This window comes from Mytilus galloprovincialis, chromosome 4 (genome assembly GCF_965363235.1).
Source record: "Mytilus galloprovincialis chromosome 4, xbMytGall1.hap1.1, whole genome shotgun sequence".
NCBI classification, from domain to species: Eukaryota; Metazoa; Mollusca; class Bivalvia; order Mytilida; family Mytilidae; genus Mytilus; species Mytilus galloprovincialis.
This window is the reverse complement of record NC_134841.1, coordinates 59,354,522-59,380,933: the sequence shown is the minus strand read 5'-3', so window position 1 is coordinate 59,380,933 and position 26,412 is coordinate 59,354,522. Positions and strand designations below refer to the sequence as shown.

At 31.3% G+C, this 26,412-nt stretch overlaps 1 protein-coding gene across 1 annotated transcript; it reads right to left on the bottom strand.

The window, feature by feature from the left end:
* Positions 1-9,544: 9,544 nt before the first annotated feature.
* LOC143072562 (putative amine oxidase [copper-containing]) lies at positions 9,545-25,716 on the bottom strand. The gene is made up of 3 exons (XM_076247559.1): positions 25,413-25,716; positions 12,367-14,451; positions 9,545-11,281 (listed from the first exon to the last, which is right to left on the bottom strand). The coding sequence occupies exons 1-3, from the start codon at positions 25,449-25,451 to the stop codon at positions 10,985-10,987; spliced, it is 2,421 nt and encodes an 806-aa protein (XP_076103674.1). The 5' UTR covers positions 25,452-25,716; the 3' UTR covers positions 9,545-10,984.
* Between the last annotated feature and the right edge of the window lie 696 nt (positions 25,717-26,412).

Genomic DNA, 26,412 nt, shown 5'->3' with positions numbered 1-26,412 from the left:
TGGGTTGAAGACTACAACTTGACCTATAATGGTTTACTCTTATAAATTGTTACTTGGATGGAGAGTTGTCTCATTGGCACTCATACCACATCTTCTTATATCTATGTACTATGTAAAATTGTCAAATATTGGTGAACAGCAGTTAACATTGTGCTTTTAACTAAGGCTTTTATATCTCAGGAATAGACGACCTTAGCTGTATTTGGCAAAACTTTTAGGAATTTTGTTCCTCAATGCTCTTCAACTTCGTACTTTATTTGGTCTTTTTAACTGTTTTGGATTCGAGCGTCACTGTTGAGTGTTTTGTAGATGAAACGCGCGTCTTGCGTAAATACAAAATTTTTAACCCTGGTATCTATGATGAGCGTATTTACATCCACTGGGTCGATACCACTGCTGGTGGAGTCTTTATTCCCCGAAGGTATCACCAGCCCAGTAGTCAGCACTTCTGTGCTGAAATGAATTGACATTGATATGGTCATATTTATAAATTAGCTGTTAACAAAACTTTTGAATTTTTTAAATACTAAGGCTTTTCTGCCTCAGGAATAGTTTGCCTTAGCTGTATTTGGCAAAACTTTTAGGAATTTTGGTCCTCAATGCTCTTCAGCTTCGAACTTTATTTGGCCTTTTTAACTGTTTTGGATTCGAGCGACACTGATGAGTCTTTTGTAGACGAAACGCGCATCTGGCGTAAATACTAATTGTATCTTTGATGAGTTTATTTATAATAATCTTAATTACTATAAAAACAAATAACTATTTCAACAGACAAATCAAAACAGCATATAGACACGCTGTAGACCAAGTAAATAAACAAAAAAGAAAGACAAGAATACAAAACATTATAACATAGCATATGACTTTGAGTCTAATGTACTAGATTATAGTTTAAACAAATAATGTTGGCCTAAGGAAGAGTGAAACATCATCATAATAATAAAATTACAAACACAAGCACAAAAGGAGTCATATCACCTTTTGTGACATTTTGACGATGCATGAAAAAAACTTTCGACTACCATCCTGTCAACGCACCAGTTTTCAGTAAGTTTTAATCAAATTTCAGTATACCGGTATTATACAAACCCTTGCTAATACTTAAAAAAAACCAGTTAAGATTATGCAGGTTACTCTAACGTTTTAAGAATTGAATACTTCTTTTTGTAACTTTATTGGAGTGTAAAAGAGTTGACCGAAGTACATTTTGTATGAAGTGCGGAAGCGCTTCATTCTAAAAATGTGCGCACGGTCAACACTTTACAACCCTATGAAGTTTCAAAAAGAAGCATTCAATACAGTAACTTATAATTACATTTTTTAGCTATATGATCATGAAAACATGAATTTTATATTTTTTTATTTGATTCACCTGTGCACTTCATTGTGGGACCACGTGTTATCATGAATGATAAGTTTTATTGAGTAATGCAATTTCTTAAGGAATAATTAAACACGTGATGTGCAGTTAACAGAGAAGTGATCGAATTGATGTTTCTTTACCGTCAAAATTAGCTACGTTATCGACAAACTTAAGTGAGTAGTGACCGAACTATTGGTACTTTAACGTTAAAAAGATTGACAATGCTGGCAAACTTTCATTTGTCGATAATCAAGTTTAAGACCGATAATATTGAAAATAATTCTAATAATATGAAACAAAATATGTTCATGACCATTTCGATTGGGTGAAAAGTAGTCATTTCTTCAAAGTCAGAACAGAAAAGAAAGATTTATGGAAGGACGTCTTGATAGTATTATTTCCTTTACAATTTTACCCAAAACTAAAAGAAATATACTGGTAAACAATTAAAAAAGTGTTTGATAGGAATGAAGTACTTTATTTTTTTCGGACTACAATGTGTACCATATGTGTGATGGATTTGAATTCAATCAATAACTTTGAAATGTTTTCTCATATTTATACACAAAAGGGAGGACTGGTATTTGTACTTCTGTTAGAATATGTCTTCGTCCGTTTCACATGCCAAACTTTTTTCTAGTACAGTTTAAACGGTAAAATTTTGTTGAGAATTTTTTTTATATATGACAAAATAACGAGCAAAACTATTTCTTGCAATGGCACACACAGAGAATATTTTTTTTAGTAAAAATCAGTAAAAAAAATTTCTCCAAAATATATCATGGCCAGGACTTGACAGTTTTTAGCAGTGTACAAATGAAAACTGCGCTTGCTGTCATTTTGAGGTATCTTGCAACATTTCATCTATTACCCATAAACAACATAGGTTCTCAATTACTAAAAAAAATTCTAAAAGATAATTTCAAATCAGAGTAAACATATTAACTTCCTTATATCCAGTCGAATTTGTCTATAGGTTACACAAAGCTGGTTCTTAAAACGTTTGTATCAGGGAAAACATTTTTCTTTGACTTTTAAAACATGTAAGGGAAACGGATTTTTTGTTCGATAACGTAAATTATACGACTTTTTTATGACTACGTGAACTTGTGCCATTTATTTTTGCTGGTCTTTAGGAAGACAATTTACAATTGTGCAGTGAACGGAGGCACTTATACATAACCTTATAATTCTGTTTGGAAACAAAAATAAATTCCCAATATATAAATATACATGTATGAATATACATGTATTTTATGTTGTGTACATGATTGGAATGTGTAGATATAACTACCGCACAGAAAAAGTATCATGGATTTCGAGGCTTTCATATTCAAGTTTTTGAATTCCACCCTTGTTGAAAACCTGTAGAGACCTCTACATTTCCTTAAAACATCAACTCCTTTGTATTTGATAATATGTGTCATGAACAAAGACATAATGTTCGATTGAATAATGATTTCCTCGTAACAAATGATAGAAATTTCGGAGATCCCGTATTTGATCCTTTACCGTTAAAATGAAAATGCCAATGACAGAGGTTGATTATAAAAAATGTTTGACGATGTTAAAAAAACTTCGACTTCAACAATGAAAACTTACACGTTGGACATGAAATATTTTGTCGATTAAGAAAATTAAATTATGTCACCTCTGAAATAAGTGTCGATAACGTAACTTATTCTGACGGTAAAGAAACGCGAATTCGATCACTACTCTGTTACGGGCTGTATCCAATCAGAATAAAGTATTATAATGAAACATAATCTAATGTAATTATAGATCAATATAATTAAAAACAAACGTAGTGCGTCTACAGAGTGAGCGATAAATTGCGTTTCATGTATCATGCGCCATCTTAATCAATGTTACACTTGTCATTGCATATTTTGAGAAAATATAAAATCCTGAAATATTGGATTCATATTGTAACTAATAAACCTCATATTGTAATTGAAGCTTATAAACTTTTGTACGAAGATGCAAATAATGGTAAAATTAATTGGGCGTCTAACGTAAAAAATTGTTATGTAACCTTGGATTTTATGATGTATGGATTTCACAAGATACTATATATATAATTTATTTGCCTCCTATTGGAGAGTATGAAACAAAGCAAAGACAATTACAATTAATCATATACAAACAACACGAGTTATGATTTACACAGAGACAGTCAATAAAGAAGAGATCACGACGAAAAGTTCAATTATTTACATATGTTCATTACAGTTTGAAGATAGTTTATGTACTTCTAGCAGCAGTTGCGGTTCTGTAACAATTTACAAGAATTGTAGATAAAGTTCACACACATGAAGTTAAACTGTTCACGTTCTTTATTCTGTAGATCAAAATCGGTGTCACAGGCAAGAATACAATTAAGCAATTTTTTGTCAGTCATATTTCCTAAGTGAACACTAAATGTAATCGGGTTTAGGTCTATAACACTCCTCCAAAATTGATCTCGAGCATCAACTGTATAGTCAAATGATAGTATCGCATGAGTACAAGGATCATCAAAAAGTTTACCACATTTATCGCACAGTATTCTGTTGTTTTGTAAGTTCTCGCGTATAAGACAGCACGTTGATGTTACAAAATGGGCCTGTCTGCGCATCAGCGGGTGGCGTAGTGCTACTTTCCACGCCGCATGCGGTACACAAAACGAGTGAATGTCTTTAAAAACAACAAAATCAGGATCCACTGCCATACGATGATGCCACTTTACTACCTCAACCTGGTAAATTGACGTCTTGATTACCGATTTCCAAGTTGCCGAACTTGGGAATTGTCCATCATTGAGAAACTGATCTAGATATTTCGATAAACCATATTTTGTGAGTATTTCAATAATGTCACAAGTGAAACCTGATCTGGTGTCATATTGATTATATCTAGCATCAATGAGTCTACGGAGAAGAATTACGGAATGAGACAGCTGAGTATATGGAAGGCGACATGTTCTTCCAAAAAACAACAGTTTTCGTTCACATAAAAAACTTTCAATTGAAAGCCATCCTAACAATGACACACACATGTCGCTTCTTGTTCTTCTTGGTAAACCTTGTATAAATTTACAAATATAGTGGTGAGTTCTTTCAAGCATCAGTATTTCAGTGCAGGTAAGTTTTCCCCAGAGTTCACAACCGTATAGTGCTTTCGGATAGCAGAGCTGACGTATAATCTTTGCGCATACAATTGGATTTACAATGGATTCCAAGGCGTATAACTGATGTCGTTGTCGAGTGCAAGGTGCGACAAGCTTTAAGAGTTCTGTCCATTGTTGTTAAAGGTGTATCTAGTTGAATACCAATATGTCGAGCAGAAGTTACATAGGTGATCGGTTCTTGATATAGATATGTTGGAGTAGAAGTTCTGCGTTTACCGAATTGTAATAATTTGCTTTTTGCTGGTGAAAACGTGAAACCCCACATGTTACTATAGTTCTCACATATTTTTACCATCCGTTGTGTCGAAACGCAGTTTGTAGCAATAATAGCAATATCGTCTGCCTGAACTGGAGAGCTAGCATTAAGATCATGAAAGAATGCACCTTCTTTTGAAGATTCTAGTTCGTTTATAAGGTCATTTATAAAGATCAAGTACAGTTTAGCTGACAAGGAACTTCCCTGGCGAATACCACGCTTTAGTTCAAACCATTTAGACAATACTTAAATTTTCATTATAATGTATCTTTATTAACAAAACTGCGTAGCGGCACACTTAGATTAAATGTTCAAGTTGGTCGTTATCTAAATACTCGAAGAGAAACAGCATTTGTATATGTTGCAATATGAATGTTTTAGCGGACGAATATCATTTTGTTTTATCATGTCCAGCGTATAGATATGTGCGTATAGAATTGTTACCTTTATTCTACTGTTCTTGGCCAAATCGGCAAAAGTTAGATAATTTAATTCAAGCTCATTCTAAATCTCTGACAGTAAAACTATGCAATTATTTAAATGCAGCTTGGAAAATTAGATCACATATATTGACATAACATTATTATATACTCTGTAACTACTGTTCTCTGCTGTCTTTGTCTGTTATGTATTGTATATATTTTCGTTTGCCATAGCATGTATATGCTTCTTACAAATAAAGTATTCATTCAAAAGAAAATGCGACATGTTTTGTGCTTGCATTGGTTGATTAAATCCCAACAGGCTTAACCTATACTTTTTTTTTTATCGATATTGCACGTGATAGATCCACGCTTCTTTTGGCATTAGACAAATTTAGTCCACAGTTCAAGACATTATAGACCAAATTCGTAATTCAGCAGTTGAATTTTCTGTCATATATATTTTTTGAAAATAAAATTGATTGATAGTCTCTAAGACTACGTGTTGGGTTCAGAAGTATCATTTGGAATCATATTGACTTACAATCCTCTTGTCACTCATCAAACACCATCCCAAAACTAACATCATTATTTTTTATCAACTGTGAAATTATAACATTTCAGGAGACAAAACAATTTCTTAGGCAATGTGCTAGTTGAATTGTAAAGTTGGACTCATGTTACGCAAAAAGACACGACATTAACTCTAACACACAAAAAAAATGAGTGAAAGTTTAATGACATATGGATGCATGCACGAGTTTTGTACTACTGCATAGAAAAATGCAAACTTAATCCAGTGGACAACCCTGGTTTCTGTGCATGCCATGCAATACTTTCTATTTAACGGCCAGAATAATTACACATTTTAAGATTTTTCATTACCTATTTTGTTAAAAACAACATCATTTTCTGTCTCCACATTATGTCAATTACAGTCTCATATTTATGTGTCATTGTACACGGTACAATAATGCAACATGAAAAAAAATGTTTGTCGTGTGCATAATTTCGATGTGGGGTTATCGGTTTGAAAACCACATATGGTCGGATCTAAGAATTAGTTTTTTTGGCCAGAACGTTTTGGAATTGTGGGTCCTCAATGCTCTTCAACTTTGTACTTGTTTGGCTTTACAACTATTTGATCTTAGCGTCACTGATGAGTCTTATGTAGACGAAACGCGTGTCTTGTGTATTAAATTATAATCATGGTACCTTTTCTTGATCTTGATAACTATTTATGCCAAACTGATTGTATTTTTCTTTGGTTTGCACCAGCTTGCTTTTAGGTTTGAGTTGGCCAGAGATCAATCAAACGAATATTTCAGACAAATCTTTTGAAATAAAAAAAATACTATCTTTGTTAAAAAAATTCTTTACCGACTTATAATTCTAGAAAGATTTCAAATAACTGATAACTAATGATTCTGATTTTTAAAAAATCATGTCGATCTGCGTAGCATATTTAGATTATTGAAGAAGAGTGAGTTGAAGTCATTAGAAACTGAACAAATGAGACAACAATATAATTTACCGATGTGCAAATATCATAAATTCATTTGGAAGATACTAAGGAAGAATAAAAATAAAATGAAATGAAAAATACTGATGGAGTCGAATGAACTCTAAAACGAGAGGAGTTAGACACGTACCCATTTTTTTCAAGTCAACCAATTCGTGACGATGACCGTAAATTTGTTTGTTTGGTGTGTCTTAAGTTCGTTTTAAGGTATGTTGTCGTTTCTTTTTGTTGTACTTTTAAGTGTTCCTGTTGTTCTTTTGTTTCCCTCGGTTTTAGTTTATTACCTGTATTTGTTTTCTCTCTATCGATTTAAGACTTTTGAAAACCTATATACTACTGCTTTCATTATCTTAAACAATACATAGCTGTGTTTCTTCGACTTCAGTATATGCATGCAAAGTATCTTTTAAGATTGGTACATTTATTTGAATCTTGCACATAAATAACCCAAAAGTAGGACAAGTGTAAGTAACAGAAATACGGTCACCTGACCCCAACTTTGCATGATGTCGATGTAACCATGTACAGTTTACAAAAAAAAATAAATAGAAAGTTATTTAATCAACATTGAAGATTCGAAAAATCGTTAAAATTTCTACGAAAAAAACCCATGACTAACGTGAATTGTGTGACATGGGGAAGGGATATTGTTTAGTCACTGATGCACATTATCTGTTTACGGTTTGTCTACAAATTTCGTTTTTTTTTAATTTTTTTAACAGTTTTTTTGCTTCTTTGTTTCGTTCTTTTGGCCATGATTCATTTTTTTTTTTATCATTTTCTTGATTTTGTATACTAATAAAGCAGGAGTGCGAATGATATTGCTATGTCATATCAAACAAAAGTAAAATGTTCACCATAATGTAGCAGTACAGTTATAGGAGGAAAATATAGAATTGACAAATTAAGGGTACTGGTTTACCCCTAGTTGTTACTACAGAGCATTGCAATGTATCAAAATGCGCAACACACTTGGTTCCTTTCGGTCATACACTTCTAACTTTATACGTTTTCATACATTCCTGGTTGTTAATATTTTGGTTAAGCGTTCTTGATTAAATTTAATCCAGAAAAATGCTTCCACTTTTATTAATTTTGACCTTTAACTGTTTGTAATGCCCCTCTGGTATTTTCGATTCTCTTTTAAGGTATAACCTCGGTATCAAGGATTTTTTTTACCATTTGTAAAAAAATAATTCAAAACTTTAATGATCTAACACAATCTTTATTTGGCAAGTTAAAAGGCAGTTAAACAATATGAAATAAAGTCTTTCTGCAATATTTATTTACTTAACAATCAATAAATAAAAACAAACATATATACTGTAAATGGATGCAGTCAAATAAATATAATATACTAGAGTATTAAAAAGCATGAATTCTACGTTCCGTTTATTTTCAGATTAAGCCATGGTGATGAAAAAAGTACTAATAGTATAGTATAATGATTGAGTACCATTCTTGCATTCATATCACTAATATAAACGTACATTGCTTATTGTCTCAAATAAATACTGAAATTGATTCCAATAATCTCTTGAATGTTCTGAATGGATTTAAACTGAACTCGAGAGATGAGCAATTCGCAAGTCAAAACTATATTTTGTGGGCGGATTTAGATGCTCAGAATGGTGTTAAAACAAAGGTCATAATAACATGTAACTAATGTTTGAAATGAAAAGCAATATTTTGTCACCATGCTTTGTTGCAATATCAATATTAACTTATAATCTTATTATAAAAAAAAATATAAAACTGTTCGTGTTTTTTCTTTTCCTTTCTTTTCTCAGGCTGATTATTTTCTGATATGTTCTGATTTTTTGTTATTTATGATTGAATTATCTCCGTTCGTCTGTTAACTACAGAAACGGTTATATTGTTCGATTCATAAAAAAATGTGTAGGTTTTTCATATTTCATTTTAGTGATTGATATTTTCGAAAAATAGTAAATTTGCCCGAAATGAAAGGTGCAGTTTTGCTTTACAATGCGTGAATTTCAGTGGACGGAGCATAGTCACGAATTGAAAAAAACTTTGAATAATAAATTCACCAAAATTAATTCGTTTGAACAATTCAAAGTTGCTTATAACTATAGTTCACAATGAAGCAAATCCTAACACTAAGAATATTAATCAATCTATCACACATTTTATACACGAATTACAATATTATGTAAATATAACACAGTTCTATCTTTCTGGAATGTTGAACTCAGGTTTATATAAATATACCTTCGTCTTTTTTATTCAACTAGTAACTGATTATTAACTACAAGTGACATGTATATACAAATGTATAATTTATGTACTTTATCAACTTGAATAAAAAAGTATCATCCAAAAGACACAGATATGTGGTTATCTGATATAAAATACATCTAGTACATATACACTTATCAACAAAACTGTTTAACATACATTTACACCTATGGCTTTGACTATGCAATGCAATTTTCTCCGAGGTACAATAATATTTGAATTCCTTTACAGTACCCTTTTGTGTTAGTTTGGAGACACTCACACCAAATTTATATTTGATACAGTACATCACTAACATGGTTTCATTGACTTAAATATTGTTTCAGTTTATATCTGACGGATAAATTTGATCAAAAGCTGGAAGTATAAAATATTGATTCACTGGTGGCTAAATATTCAAAGATTTAAACGGGCTACTCAAATGGTAATAGTACATAATGCTGACGCAAAGCTAATCTGTCCTGCTTTAAATTTTAAAATCTGCGTTCTTGGCGGAGAAGTAGCAAATGACTAATAATTTAAAGTTTTTGAATTGACCTAACCGGTGAATAATAGACTTCGTAAGAAGTAAGAATCGGTCAAGCTGAGTAGAAAAAGAAAACTATTCCTAATTAAAGTGGTATTACATTAATCACAACCATTTCAAACATATCACATATAAATAAAGTTTGCCTAAATCTATAATAATTATATACACAATATACTTGTACACAGATTAAACATGGAATAATTATTACTTTTATACATTTTATTACTTCAAAAATAAAACAATGGAAACAAAGATATAATGAATGGTAAACGTGTCCTTAAAGTATATTTTCTAACCTGAAAAAACAATATAAGTTTCCAAATTTTGAATTTAAATAATCTCAAGTTTTAACAGATAATACAGAAAACATAATTTTTACATTTTGAGATAGAAGGTTGCCTAATTTCCAAGTAAACGTGACGATAATTTACAATATACATTAAAGTCATATGAAACGAGTGACTGGTGGAAAATAATGTTTATCCAATTCTTAAACCAATGCATGTTTAGTCAATTTATTTCTCTCGGTTTATTAGTAAAGCAGCTTATCAGTTGTCGTGTTTGCAGCCGTAGATTACCGATTTTCACCTTATTGTAAACAATCAACAAAGAAACATGGATATTGATTATGTACGTATATAAAATGTACAATGATCAAATAGTTTATTTCAATGACAGATTTATACTTATTGGCATCATCGGATTTATACGAGAAAGGCCAAGACAAGTTCACTGCATACAGAAAACATATCGGCGAATTGTTAACTGGAAGCAAACAATTTAAAAAAAGGAAATTTCTTCTGAATTTGACAAATTAAAGAATTGTCTTGAGAAAAAAGTATATGTACATAAATTTTATAGTAAAAACTAGATATTAAGTTATAAAAAATTATATGCATTATGTGTTTTTAATTTGTTTGAAGTTTCATATGACTTTAAATCTTCACTCAAAGGCACCAACATGTGTAGAATATATCATTATTTCAAAATATTTCTATGTAACTGGTGTTTTTAACAATTTCTATTCTGTTAACATATCAAGTCGTATATACATTAATGATCCTGGAAATCCGCATATGCAATGCCAGTTGTCTAATAAATAAATACTTACAAATGTCTTGACTACTATTTACAATATTTTACAAGTAACAATAAGCTGCTTTTTGAAGAAACAAGTAATTCAAAATATAATAACAACAACAAATTTCCGATTAAATGGAATGCATCGTTCTTTACATTTTATTTTGTCATTGTATTTTATTAAATGTATATTCAAAATACTCGCTTCTATTTCACTATTCCCTGAACAATTTCATAACTCATGACTGGAACTTTGACCGTTGCATGATTGAAGAATTCATGAAAATTCTAATCGATCTACGTCACGTCATTTCTCTATAATTAGTGTAAAACGTATTACACTACAACCAAAATTAATATTCTAATATATTTGACTGAAATTTATTAAGTAAAGATAAAAGTACTATTTGTTGCCAAAAACTCATCAATTTTACTCTTAGTCGGAATACAAACTGTCCTTTTATAACCGCTCCCCCTTTCGACAATTGCTCCCTCTGTAGGCCGTTTCGGATCTTTTGGAACGATTCGCACAGAATCAGGAGACCTCATGGATGGATCCTCGTCAAAGTAATTGTAAGGAATAAGAAAAAATGAAAGCTGCGACCCTGCAGCCAATGTGTTTGGTATGTTCTCTTTGTGTGGTATGTGTTGAGTGCCTAGTGTTATCCAAGCAACAAGATCCTGAAATAAATAAAAAGAAAATTGAATTAAACCTATGCTTTTGTAATATTTCATTGCATAATGGATGTACAAACTTTATCGTTTAAATCATCAATGTTAATTTAAAAAGCAAAATAACAAAAATACCGAACTCCTAGGAAGATCCAAAACCGAAAGTCCGTAATCAAATGGCAAAATCAAAAGCTCTAATAGATCAAACAAATGAATAACAAATGTCAAATTCCTGACTTTGTACAGCCATTTTCTTATGTAGAAAATGTCGGAGTGCAACCTTCGCGATATACACCATAAGCAGACATATGGTATTTACGGTTGAATTTTTTTGAACAAATAAAATAATTGATAATTAAACGAGTAATACTTTTAAATTAATTTGAATTTCAAATGTTCTAAGAAAAACAAATAAGTGTAAAAGATCAATGTAATTTTCAATTTCAATTTGTGGCCTCCATAGCCGAAAGGTCTGAGTAGTCGAACTACTGTATCACTAGCATGACAACACTCATAATGTGAATTTGAATCTAGCACGCGACAGATGCGCTCGACTCCCATCTTAATTGACTAGAATTGTTCGTTTTGCCACCACAGGTCGGTTGTAATTCTCTCCTACTTACTTCGTCAATAATATCTGCCAGCCAAGAAATAATAAAACAGGACTGGAAGCGGCGTTAAAAACTAATCGATCATTATTATTCAATTTTTGAATACAAAAATATATTTACTTTAAACAAAGAGCGAAATCTGTACAATCGCATGTTGTGTGATTGCTATAACAATTAGGATTTAGGTATAAAATCTATAGAACTCCTACAAAACATTTGTTTTAGTGCATGTTTATGTTAATGATTTTTAATATCGTTGTATTTTCAAAATTTATCATATTAACGTTATTCTAAGTTTGATGCAGATTACATTCTTGGTAAAGGTCATTGGATAATTTGAATTAATAGATATATAATTAAATTTGATGGACCGTATATGCATTTATAACTGGTTTCTCTTTCTCTCGTGTTTGTTAGTTTCAAGCTAGCCACAGAATCTAACAGAATCTAACAGTATCTAACAATAATAAGAAAACAAAATACCTCGTCAATGATATCTTCGTTATCCTGCGAATAGTTTTTGAAGTTGACCACTGGATCATTTGCATCCCACATAGCAAATATTGAACTGCTAGCGTCCTCTTCATCTTTCCTCTTCGTAACTGTCACTTGGTGTCTAGACCATGAAATAGATTTGGCAAACCCGTAATCTTCCGGTAGTTGCATTTTTGAAATTCCGCTGAATTTAATTCTATATGATCTCGATAGGCCTTCTGCTGTTGATTCGTTATGATTGGAAATCAAGAGATATTTAGGGGTTTCGAAGTTATACGTGTACTGAGCATCTTGTTCATTGTATCTTGTGTGTTTTTCGTATTTTGATTGGTGATGTTCTCTACTGTTCCATGGATCTTGCTTAAACTCTGGTTTAATATCTAATGTTTCAAATCTATTAGCTGTCCCTTTAACGTCTAAATCTACTTTGAAATTAAATAGGTGATTATGCAAGCCAGCTTGTATGTGTTTTTGGAGATGACCCCCGTAATGTTCTTCTTCTGTAAAGTAGAAAGATGAACTTAGGTATCCAGTTAATGAAACTTTGGTTTCAACAATTCCATTTTGATGGAAAATGTAGTCAATCACATAATCGTAGTTGATTACCGACATTATTGTGCGGATAACCAGCACCGAGTCTAAAAGGCCAGCATAGAATGCTCCGGATCTACCATAGGCACGATGTCTTCGTAGAGGCGAGTTGTTGTTATGTTCGAAAATACATACAGAATTTTCGTATGTTCTTTTACCATTTTCATTTGATGAGTATAGATGCACGTCAAAAAATTTGGCATTATCAGGGCAGTCAGTTCCAGGAAGTAAGCCGCGATGGCGTGTTCCAAAAAGTCCGGCGCCATCTGCATAATGAAGCATTCTTGCCGACGGTGTATAACCAGAATATATTACAATAACTTCTTGTAGACTCATTTCGTAAACAACCATTTCATTATCAAAGGAAATGTCAAATAATTGAAAACCATTCGTAGGTGACATTCTATGTCGAATTTTCCAGCCCATGTAGGCTACAGTATTTCCCGCAGTGGAAAAACGTCGACCGTCGGGTTCAATCTGAATAGGAGCTCTTCTCTTTAAAGGTGACAATGGGGGTTGCCGTGTATTCAAACTACTATACAAGTTTGTTGCCTCCTTTGGAAATTTCAGTCGTGTTTTGTTTATATTTCCGCACTTGTATTCATCGAGGAAATTTTCTAAAGATGGAAACAATTTATTCGCATACCAAATTTGTTCAATGGACCAGTCTGATGACTGGCTGCTTGTCATATCAACTAAGAACTGGAAATCAACGGGATGCAAAGTAAAAAATTCTACATCATATGCAAACCAAAACCAGGCTTTTCTTTTCCCCTCTTGTAGATATCCACTGGAAATAGGTGTCATGGAGAATCTTAAACATTGGTTTCCGCAATTTGTTGTAGTAGCATTATAACTTTCTAATAGAACATGTCTGGCATCCTTCCCTATTCGAGCTATCACGTGTTTATAAATACCCATGAATTCATAGGTTGAAAATGGTCTATAAATGTGTGGAATTCTTGTATGTCTTGACGAAACATTAGCAATACGGCCATATGAAATATTTGGTAAGTCACCAACAACGTACTCCTCAATCATTGGTGGACTTATATCTCCCCTGAAGATATAGACTTTAGCTCTACGGTTAGGCTTACTGCCGTTATTTTGCAGATACTCCAGGACTTCCTTTTTTGGCGGAGACAGTAGTTCTATTGTATGTATAAAACTACTTTCAATTTTTGTTTCATTTGGCAATGTTAAGCGTAAGCTTTCAATTGAATATAAATATTTAAGTACTAAATCAATCTCCTCGAAGGTTAATTGAGAGAAGACATCATCTTTGTCGTCTAAATTTCTAATTTCTATATCCGCAATAATACTAGATGAATCTGATGATGATCTTTGTGAACCTTTCAGTACTATAACTAGTAGACTAATATTCATAAGCAGGAAAATTAATGACGAAACAGCAAATATTAATGATATCCATTTCCATTTCCCATCACTGTCAATCAAACTTTTCATAGTATGGACTGTCTTCTGTAAAACAAAATGAACCTTATATTATTATCATACTTACATATACTCTGTTTGAATGTATTTGCTGTTCATGAATAAAGCACAGCCAATGTAAGAAATACATGCTTACACCAAAGAACTGAGCTACAAATACTATGAAGATATGTTCTCTAAATGGAAAAAAGTAAAATCACAAAAATACTCACAGGAAAATCTAATCGGAAAGTCCATAATCTCATGGCAAAATCAAACGACAAAACACATTAATAACGAATGGACGAGAACTGTCATATTCCTGACTTGGTACAGACATTTTCAATTGTAGAAAATGGTGGATTAAACCTGGTTTTATAGCGCTTGACCTCTCACTTTGTTGACAGTCTCATCAAATTCCGTTATATTTACAATGATGCGTGAACTAAACAGACATAATAAATAAAATAGTCAAAATATGGGTACAGCAGTCATCATCGTGTAACAATTTTAAAAGGAACAAGTTTTATGATCCTATCTAAAGTGTGTCATATTGAACTTGAGATTACGGATACCACATATAAACTCTTCTTTATGTCTTGACTAACAAATAAAAATTGACATTAAGAACAAAGTCTTGAAAAAAAGAGAAGATATTGATTTGCACACTGAATTTTCTGTTACAAGCACATGGAACAACACCCTTCGTCAGCACCTTCATACAGAATATGCATTTCTTGGTTGATACAATATTCTAGTGCATCTGTTTCTTATGCTTTCTTGACAGGGGGTTACTGCTTACAAGAAAGTTGCCAAAGAAAGGAGCAAGAAGATGATAACCAACAATGGAACAAAAAGGACAATACACGATTAAAAAATGACGAATAAATAAACAACAGTCTACAATTCAGTTCACAGAAACCTGAAGAAAACAACAGTATTAGTGCAGGGGCTAAGGAAGAGTCAACAGCTTTATGTCTACAATTGATCATGACACCCATTCTTAATGGCAAAGTTGAAATCCATTCAGTGATGCATGTTGAAGTAATTTTTTTAATCTTTTTATCTAAAGATTATAATTTCTTTCATTTATCTATAATTTGAAGAAAAATACCATTTATTTGAATAAAGTATTATACTTCAGTCCCATTCAAGGCTTTGGTATAGACATGAAATTTTTCCTTTAAATATGTAATGGAACTTACTCTTAGAAACATCTTGGCTAAATGTTGATTCAAAAGAAGTACTGCAGACGCAATATATTTGTATACTTGGCATAAATTTGACAATAAGATACAAGCAATCAAGTTTTTGCTGATGTTGATATTAGGTACCAATAAACTTCCCTTTCAAGAGGACTTGAACCGATAAAATGTGTATTGGGCTTCAGAAGGATTTGCACTATTACTATACCAATAGCTAGGTAGTTTTACTCAAAGCAGTTTTTGTACAACTCTACAAACTGAACAAATGGTAAAACAGTGTAGCTCATTAATTCATTTAAAGGTTGCAGTGAAATCAAAATAATGCCTACCATTCAAGTCCAGCTATTTCATGTCCTCTTTATGAAATTGAAATAAAATGTTCACCTACTATAATATGGATATGGAAACTTCTATCCTAATGACAGTGTAAACATAATTAGTTCTAAACATTGTTTGGTTGGTCAATAATGTATTGCTTTGTTTTCCAGGAAGTTATTGTTTAATTGCAATTTGAATACTTTTTTCTGTAGCATTTTTATTTGCTAATATTAAGGGGAAATAATTAGCACTATGCACACGAAACATTTTGTTCAGTCAACTATCCACTTAGAAGAGCTATTGACATGTTGTAAGTGTTCTAAACATTATTTCCATGTTTATTCAACTCGTTTTATAAATTTCTCAATAACACTGACATATATTTTATAGATGGGTGAAATAAATAATAATTTACGAGGGTATCATCAGCCCAGTATTCCATTTCTGTAATGATATGAGCTATCATTGAAATGGTCAAAATTAAAAATTAACTGTTTGCAAAAATTCGAATTTGAAAATACTACTAATTTTTATTTACTCCAGGAAAATATAAGCTCAGCTGCAGTTGGCAAACCTTAAAGAAGTTTGGTTCCCCAATGCTTTTCAGCTTTTTACTGTATTTGGAATTTAATCCTGTTTATTCGAGCGTCAGGGATGAGGTTTTTTTTTTTTTTTTTTTTTTTTTTTTTTTTTTTTTTTTTTTCAGGTGTCCTGCATACAAATTCAATAAGCTTTGTATTTTTGATTAGTTTTTGTATATACAATGAATTTATTTACAATTAGCCCACTAATAGTTATCAAAGGTTCCAGGATTGTAATTTAGTACGCCAGACGCGCGTTTCATGCGACTCATCAGTGACGCTCATATCAAAATATTTATAAAGCCATACAAGTACAAAGTTAAAAAGCATTGAGGATCTAAAATTCCAAAAAGTTGTGCCAAATGCGGGTAAGGAAATCTATTCCTGGGATAAGAAAATCCTACCATGTTTAGAACTGATTATGTATAAAATGTACTGAGAACAGGAGTTCCTATATCCAAGTCGAACCTTTTCATTCCAGACCTTCATTTCTGAGTAGGTGATTATTCTATTTCAACATGACAAAGACATTAAATAAACTGGACTTAAATGGTAAGTATTTTTAATTTTTTTAATTTCATTTCAATCCATTCTTTCATTAACAACCTTTCATTGAAGCAATAAGCTAAACTGTTTTACCAGCTGCCCAGTCTGTAGAAGTAAATACAAACTGCAATTGGGTACAACGTTTAAAGCTATTGATGTGGTGATAGTGCATAGCCTTCGGAATAAGCACTGTCAAATAAATATTCCACGTAAAATCATTTAACAAATAATATTTCGTCCAACTAACAGTTTCAATTAAAACAAAATAAGAATATCAAGTTATCTTTTGACAGCTTGAATAAAAGCCAAATGTTTAATCTATTTTATTCTGTAGTGTCTTGCATGTCTATTTCATTAAAACTATTACTTGTTGTAGTTTCCCAATTTGAGTTAATTCTATTTTGACTTTTATTTATTATTCCACAATTTTTTCAACTCAGGTGTTATGGAGAAAACACATTTATGACTCTGTAAACTTCTTAAAAGAAGAGGGTTACTTATATTACTAGTAAGATGATAACTATTCAATGTCTGGTAAGGATTTCAAAATTTCATGCTGGGCACTGTCCTGGCTACAGTCAATGGATTGGTCTTTGTAATTTGCTGCATCTCTATATTGAAACTGTCATTTAAAACTAAAACTTGTTCCATATCATTGTAATATTGCATGCTATTTTTATGTAATACATGTAGTTAACTCGAGTTGTTATTTCAAGGAAACGGATTAATATAACCTATAAATAGCTTGTTTCCGAATCCTGTTATTATTGTGTATTTTGTATGATTATATATTTGTATTGATGATGAATAAATATGTTTAAACTAAACTAAAATTCGAAAAAATGCATATTTCTGTTTTATTTTTCTGAAATATCGCATATTTTATAACAGATAATAGGTCAATAAGATACTTTTTTTTTCAATTTTTGAGTCAAAATTCAACATGTTTAAGTGATTCCAAAATCCACAAAAATCAGTGATATTGTCCAGTTAGTCTACTAGTATTTCATAATTTGTCATAACTGTTATATAATAAGGTGCATCAAAAATTCTTTTATAATCGCTTTATACTATATATTACTCTTAAGCACAATTTCACAAAAGAAAGACATTTTTCAGTTGTTTTATTTAATTTTTGAAATTATGGATAAATGAAATACATACAGGCAATTTCAAGCATTGTCGTGCCAATATTAATGCTGTATGAATATAATATTTAAAGGCGTTATAACTATTGTGCTAATCAAAGGAAGTGTTATAGACATTAAGTCTTAAAAGTTCCTTGTTAATGCCCCTGAACAAAAACAATTAAAATTTTCAATGTTATACGCTCGGTTCAAGGTTAAAATTGCATACGTTTTGCAATTGAATAAGAAATACATCCATGTAATAAGATATATGTACAAATGGATTTGGGTATCTATTGGTAAATTTTGATTAAAACAAGAAATTTGCAAGTTGTTTTACCAATTTTAATGTTTAATTGTCATACTAATAATAACAAATATCACACAGTCTTAAAAATGCGTCGATGAGAATGAGGTCCATTGATAAACATCGGACTTGAACCTCTAGATGTCACAACATAACTTCATTCATGTAAGCTAGCTACAATTACAAGTAAATGTTTATTTTAAAGGTTTGAAATATTTATTTCAAGGAGTATGCATTTCGGTTCGTAATATTTTTATTTAGCGTTACCTCATCATACAACGGTAACTATCTGCAACTCTTAATACGATTTATGGAATTATTGTCCTTGAAAGGAGACAATACGTGAAAAGAATCATATCTTTTTTTAAACTGTATTCATGCTTTGAGACAAAATGAGGGAGTGGAAAGTTAATTCAGTCCGCATGAAATAAAAATAAAAACAAAACAAAACAAAAGAATAAGCTGTTTAGATGTCTGTCTGGAAGCATATCTTTCAGTGCAAATGCCTTTTATTTTATTTTTTTGTATAGGTGTAGTTTTGTCTAGTCATTATTTTGTAGACCATGCAGGTGTATACAGTCATGATACGTTATGTTTTCTTTTGTCTGACAGTTATTTATATTTCTCAATGATTCTGTCGTTGTCTCTGCATGCAAAGATTTCATTCATATTTGAAAAAAGTAATAAAATTGAAGTCTTATTTTTTCATAAATTAAAATTTGATAGCCTTGTTTTTGTTTTGGTACATGTATCAGCTATCAAATACTGAGTGCAAAATAAGACGGACAATAACGTTTACTATGTTTTCATGTGTTCTATTGTTTGTCTGTTTGTCTTTTTCATTTTTAGCCATGGCGTTGTCAGTTTATTTTCGATTTATGAGTTTGTCCTTCTCGTATCTTTCGTCCCTCTTTTACTATTGTATTGGTTTATCAATCACACTTCGTATAAGCTTGATGTTCATAAGATAAGGATCTAGTTTTTCTGTTTGGTGGTAAGGTATGAATCAAAGTTTTTAATTGTGAGCTGGAACTTTGGTATTTTAATTATAAGAGGTACTGAAATGGAAGATGCAAACTAAATATTCCCGCATCTATTGTGGAAAATCTCGAATACGCAACCACTTCTAAATTATCAAGTGTTGAAATGGATTTCAATTTTAATACTTTTTATCATGATATGAAATATTTTCTTTAAAATCTAGAATTCCATTCATCATTATGTTTATTTTTGTGTCGATGGACAGACAAAGATAAATACATCTCTGATAGGTGTATTTAGGACAGTCAGCCGATAGGATTCAATTAATGTTCTATTTGTGTTTTCTTTTATCAGATTTTACATTTATATCAATTTTAAACTTGTAAACATCAAAAAGTGATTGAGTATTTTCACAGTCTGGAAAAAATAGAGCAAAGATTGAAATTCCTGATAGTTGTTTAAACTTTTTGTGAATGAATATGTAAAAGTGTGTGTGTTTTTTTTTTTTTTTTGGCATAGAACCAACAATATTTTCTCTGTAAGGTTCTTTCTGAGGTTCTTTAGTCTTTTATTCTAATAAAATTTAATTGATGTTTAAACTATCATTTTATTGTCTGTTTAAATTCCTAGACACAAAAGTGTTTCCTTCCTCGTCACCGAAACGCGATTATTAAAATAATTCTCCGGTTTTTTAAAAAAAAATTAAAATTGCTAGTTCAGCAGATCTTGGAATATTTTTTAGTTCTGAAAGGTTTTTGAATTTGGAACCAATTATCTGTAAGTCTTTGTAGTTATTTATTAAAAGAAAAGGGATAATAGAAAGCACTAAAATACTTATAAGTACTAGAGACCACGACTTTTCCGGTAAGAAAGACGTACTTACAACAATAAACTAGTTGCTTACGTTTACGTCACTTGATCTTTGATGGAGACTTGTCTCATTGGCAATCATACCACACCTTAACACGTAATGGATCAGGCAGTCTACACAATTTGGTGAGGTTAATCCAGTTTTACGTGCGCACTAACCTCCGTATTTGTCTCTTTTCATCATAGGTCGTAAATAAAGGCAACAGTAGTGTAGGGAAATCGGTACTATTATATTTTCTCAGCATTATGTTGGCCTTTTGTGTACCCAAGGCAGGTGAAGGAAGTCAAGTTAGGAGCGTTGTGATTGGGTGTAACGGTACAATATATTTTGTTATTTATCTATGAATAACTGCCGTGTGTATATTTACAATATAAATAAAACCTATTGGAATATTTTCTAGAGAATTATTCGAAAAGGCTTCCTAAAATTTCATAAATTTGGTGTAAAATAACAGTGGGCATGGATAACATAAACAAGCTCCGTTGGAAATTTGTCATGATACTTTTTGGCATCAATTTTAAAAATAGAATAACAAAGTACTAACACCACAGATAACTGTTTTATCCAGGTTTTTATTATAAAAAGTGGTAAATTTAAAAAATGTTAGTATTGTCGCCTATGGCAGAATAAATAGTACCGTTTTCCCTTTACCGCTGTACGAAATTCAAATCCGGGTTACAAACTAAAACTGAGGAAAACACGCCAAATATAAGAGGAGAACAACGACACAACAGCAACACTTAAATTCAAAATACACAGAAACTTTTAAACACACAATGTGCAGTCACCACCGTTATGAACCCTGACTTAAACAAGGAAATGAAAACAGCACAAAATTTGGATAACAGAACAAAGTCAGCGCTACTATCTAACAGCTTTTGGTCGCATACCGCCGACAAAGAACAAAAAATACAGCAAATGAAATAAACTGTTTGACTTTTTTATGCACCATTTTCGCTTTGGATTTATTAGATTTGTTTGTTTTGACATCATGTTTCACTGTTAAAGGTTTTAACCAATGTATCCCGGTATTTACATGTAGGTCAAAACAAGAATGACCGATATTATATTGAACTTATCGAATTTTTTTAATTCGAGCGTCACTCGAGTAAATTGTAGACGAAACATGCGTACAAAATTCAAAGTCTGGTATCAAAAGGAGTGGATCAGTCGTCACATGGTCAAAATAGAAAAATTGATAAAATTTAGTGAAATTTGAATATTAAAGAGGCTGAATAATATTCTTAAATGATTTTCGAAAATGTAGACATCCATTCATACAGTCAATGCTACTTCGATTCGAATTATGTCTTTATGAATATTTCCTTGTTTATTTTCAAGATTAATTACTAGTATATTAGAATTTGCCAAAATCGTACGAAGACAATAACAATTAAAACCAAGGAGTAAACAAAGACTCATAAAACCAAAAGACATTTACATCAACAGTTACAAATAATAAATAAGAAACAACACGAACTCCACTAAAAAAACTCCACTGAAATCCGGGAATGAAATCAGGTGTCCGGACGGGTAAGCATTTCCTGCACCGTATACGGAAATTGCAGAGTTGGGTAACCTTAAAGCAATTATCAAATGGTTGCTTGTTCAAGAATACGACATATTTTTTTAAACCCAAACAATCTGAATTGCCTAATTGAAAAGTAACCTCGATGGCTTGTCCTTATTTATTGGTTATTTACTTCATGCGTATGTGGTCAAGTTGTGACTTTCGTACATGACATGAAAAAAAAACCAACACATTTACAAATTATAAACACGGTTCTAGTTGACAGCAACGAGGACAACCAAGACCAACCGATTGATTACAGGATCCTGGCTTGGAACAAGCATAGGGTTATATCTGGTCTCACTTTTCCTGGCTTGGAACAAGCATAGGGTTATATCTGGTCTCACTTTTCCTGGCTTGGAACAAGCATAGGGTTATATCTGGTCTCACTTTTTGTTAATATATTCCAGCTTTGTTAACTGTTTGAAATGACTATAAATATTATAACTCCTGTTCTCGTACTATGTACAACAAAATTAATTCTTTTGTAAAAAATATTTCTGCTCTCAATGACTGTATACCTTACAACAAAATTATTTTTCTTTAACAGTGTACGCTATTCTATTTGGCGACAATGTGTCAAAGGTTATGGTTGTGTCTCTGATATTGTTTAACATATCACCCTCATTTTATTGATTTTATATTTACACTGTATCATAGATCACATTTATTCGATCAGTGCATGTACGATTGTTTTTTGTTGATATGTCTTTTGATTGAGTTAAACCATTTAAATTTATATTTTATAGTGAGTCTTTCTATGATGTGATGTGACACTATTGTTTCAGGTAGGGGTGAAGGTTCAGATACCTGTTAAAACGTTCAAACCAACTGAATTTGTTTGCACCTGTCCTTAGTCAGGAACCTGAGGTTCAGTGGTTGTCGTTTGTTGGTGTGGTTCGTAAATGTTTCTCGTTATTTTTATACAGATTAGACCGTTGGTTTTCCTGTTTGAATGGTTTAACACTAGTCATTTTTTAGGCCCTCTATAGCGTACCATTCGGTGTGAGCCAAGGCTCCGAGATGAAGACCGTACTAGGAACTATAATGGTTTACTTTTAAAAAATTGTGACTTGGATGGGGAGTTGTCTCATTGGCAATCATACCACATCTTCTTATATCTATATACATGTTCTCTCATAATAAGCCTACCTGCAACAATGGTATTCATTTATTCAGGTTATAAATGGGTTGTAAAAATTATCTCAATCTGACATTTATAACAAAAATCCGATCATAAGATTTCTCGTTTAAACTGTTTCATCTTTGGCATGCAGGGGAATCGTTTATAGAAAGCAAAAAAGAGAGACAAAAGATACCACAGAGAGAATCAAAACGCACGAGAGGAAAAAAGACAAAGAAAAATATTGTCTACAAAATACTACATAAAAAACTAAAGACTGGAGCAACCTGAACAACACCTAAAAACTTGGCATAAACCCATATTCTTATGAGGGACAAGGATGTCCTGCTCCACATACTGCACTCGCTATGTTTCTCATTGTTACTACATATTCGGTATGTCTACGTCATTTGGACTTTGTCTAATGGGTCTTATTTGCAATCTCGCCACATCTCCATTTGTTTAAAAAATCTTATTCCAGTTTTGTCGAAGACAAGCGGGCGGAAATGGGGCTTACTATACGGTATCGTTGAAAGGTGACTTTAAGTTCGTCCTTTGATCTCTATTTAATAGTTGTTTCGTTGGGAATCATATCACATCTCCTTATCTTTTATAAGGTTTCAAACAGAAAAAGTCACGAATTTATGGAATTACATTTTTTCCATTCACTATAAATGCGATTATTACTCTCTTTATCCTTCTTTATTGTTTTTATTTAATGAAATACAATGTATTAAATGTTATAAAAAACGAATTCACAGTAATTATAATGCTTTTCTGAAAAAAAATTTACTCTCACTTTTTAAATTGTCTCCAAAAAATGGTGTACCTTTTATAAAAATTTCGTTTTATTTTTATGTTTATGTTAATTTTATACACACCATTTTTGAATGATCTTTTTTTTTTATTGTTATTTAAATTGATATTGAATGATGATTTGTTGTAAAATATGTTTTTTGGTATTTTTTTACAGATTGAAAACATTGTCGTACCCAAAAGGAATGAAAATCAAATTATGTGTAATATCTAAATTTGAAATTTAACACTAGTACTGACTACGCATGTTTTATTAATATATATGGGTATGCTATGATGGGGAATTAAAGGGAGGGAAAGGCTAAGCTCATTTCAAACTACTAACAGAATGAATTATTTTAGTTTCAAAGCAATAAAGTTGTTCTATCTGGGCATATTGGGAATCATTCCAAAATGGTGTTTTTACAGATAAACTTGAAGAAATATCTCCATTTTTTTATATTCACACCATCTTGGAAAATAAAAACAATCATTATAGATTAATCATGGATACAAAGTGAAATAAGTAACATCATTTTTCAAACCGAAAATATGATTGGTGTCGATCATTCTCTCAATACTACCAACTAAATTCGTTAAAAAAATAAGGGTACACACAAATATAAACACATGTTTATAGTTCATTTGAAATTAACAAAAAATATACATAAAGGCATAAAAACAGTTTCATCATTTCAAATTTAAGAAATAATACTTTAATTATTTCTATCGTGAAATCAAATTTTGGAGGAAAAAGTAATTGATTGGTGTTTGACTTACGTCCGTAAGCATAATCAGGATGAAATTATAAAACAGGCAGATAGAATAAAGGAATGAAAAGAATGAAAGGAAGAAATCAGGTTGTTTGTTTCAAAGAAATGAACGGAGTTGTTTGATAATAGACAACTGCTTTGGAACCTTCAATGTACAACATAGTATTTGATAATTGGAAAGGAGTATAATATGTACTTTTCATGGTAAAGTTTGTTTACAATCAGAACTGCTCTACCGAAAAAATAGTGCAGGAGGTCAAACCTGTTGTTTTGTCTATATATTATGAACCATTTATTTATTAAATTAACCCAGTTATCCACATGCCCACTTCATTAATGTTAGAAATCAAGCACGTGCTATAACTAATATGTTACGTAATGTTAAATTCAAATTTTTGTTAGTATTGGAAATGTTCAAAGATTTTGTAATTTTTGTTTGATTTTATTTGATTTTCCTTTATGTTGTTTGTTGTTTTTTTTTTTTGTATTTGAAATAACATAACAATATATAAACATAATAATATATATATTGAAAATATAATTATAACTAATACAAATAATTATATAAAATACTTAACATAAAGATCTGAAATATATCCAAATAGATGTAAAATGTGAAAGAAAAAAATTGACAATATTTTGAAAGATTTTTTCCTCGAAAAATTGTATTTTTATATAGAAATGAGTAGAAAACAATACATCATAAAAGCGATCAACAAATTAAGTATATTTCAAGATATACGTCCTTAGCTGTCATCAAGGGACGTAATCTAATTTGTCTTTTCGATGAGAATCTCATATTTTTTACTTACCATTTTCATCTTAGCTGATTCCGTATCTGGTTCAGTCATTTCTTTATCCCTTGTTTTATATCAAATAATAATTATTTGAAATCCGTTGATATAAAGTTTTAACGAATTTATCCTGAATTATCTTAATCATATATCAATACATATCAATCGCGTATGGTCAATACGTAATTTCTCAGTTTTGAATAGTTTTGAATAATTTTGAATATGTTATTTAACAGTTTCGTGTATTTGTATTTATATCTAATGTTTAGCCCACGTGGTATTGTTTTCAATTTTCGTCACTCTGAAAGGGATCGCGATTTCCAAAAGATGTCAAAATACGTCAGAAGCGAAAATCAAATCCAAAATGAAAAATATATCGTGTGATTAAAATGATGATGTGTGATTCATACTTATATATCATTAAAAGATTTATAGTTTACTCCAAGACTTTACTACGCACAGTAAAAATTTCGACTTTTTAGGCACATGGCCAACTGACCACCATCATAACACAAGAATATGAATATTCATGATAATACATTCACGTGAGGTAACAGCAATGATTTAACATTTGCCTTTATGATTGATTTATATATGCCAATTCTGGTAGACGTTTGTAAAAGATAATGATAAGATTTATAGAACATTACGGGAATAGTTTCATCCCATTCATACTTGTGGTAAACATGTAAAAGTGAAAAAGGTGTATTCAAATTAATAATAATCGAGATGGCATAATACCGGGTGGGTAATGTTTTTAATTGTGTGTGGTATTGATAATAGTCTCTGTGAAAAAGGTTGAATATGCCAATTTACAGCAAAAAATCGACGCGTAATATGATTTATATAGATTTTTACCAGACAGAATGTTTTAAAATTTCATACCTTGAAGACAAGCTTTTGATAATTCTGAAAGGGATAAGTGAGCTTGATAGTCTGTTGTTTTTTGCTATTAGTACCAAAGTAGAATACATGAATGCTGAGGAGTGCTAAAGAAAGAACTCTAACAACGGCATTC

What these genes read in the sequence shown, in the direction of transcription:
- LOC143072562 (XM_076247559.1), bottom strand. Translation starts at nt 25,451, where the DNA reads ATGACTGAACCAGATACGGAATCAGCTAAGATGAAAATG. An exon ending in AATCAGCTAAGATGAAAATG is followed by an intron (nt 14,452 to 25,412) that starts GTAAGTAAAAAA and finishes TTTGTTTTACAG; the next exon opens with AAGACAGTCCATACTATGAA. An exon ending in ACGAAGATATCATTGACGAG is followed by an intron (nt 11,282 to 12,366) that starts GTATTTTGTTTT and finishes TATTTATTTCAG; the next exon opens with GATCTTGTTGCTTGGATAAC.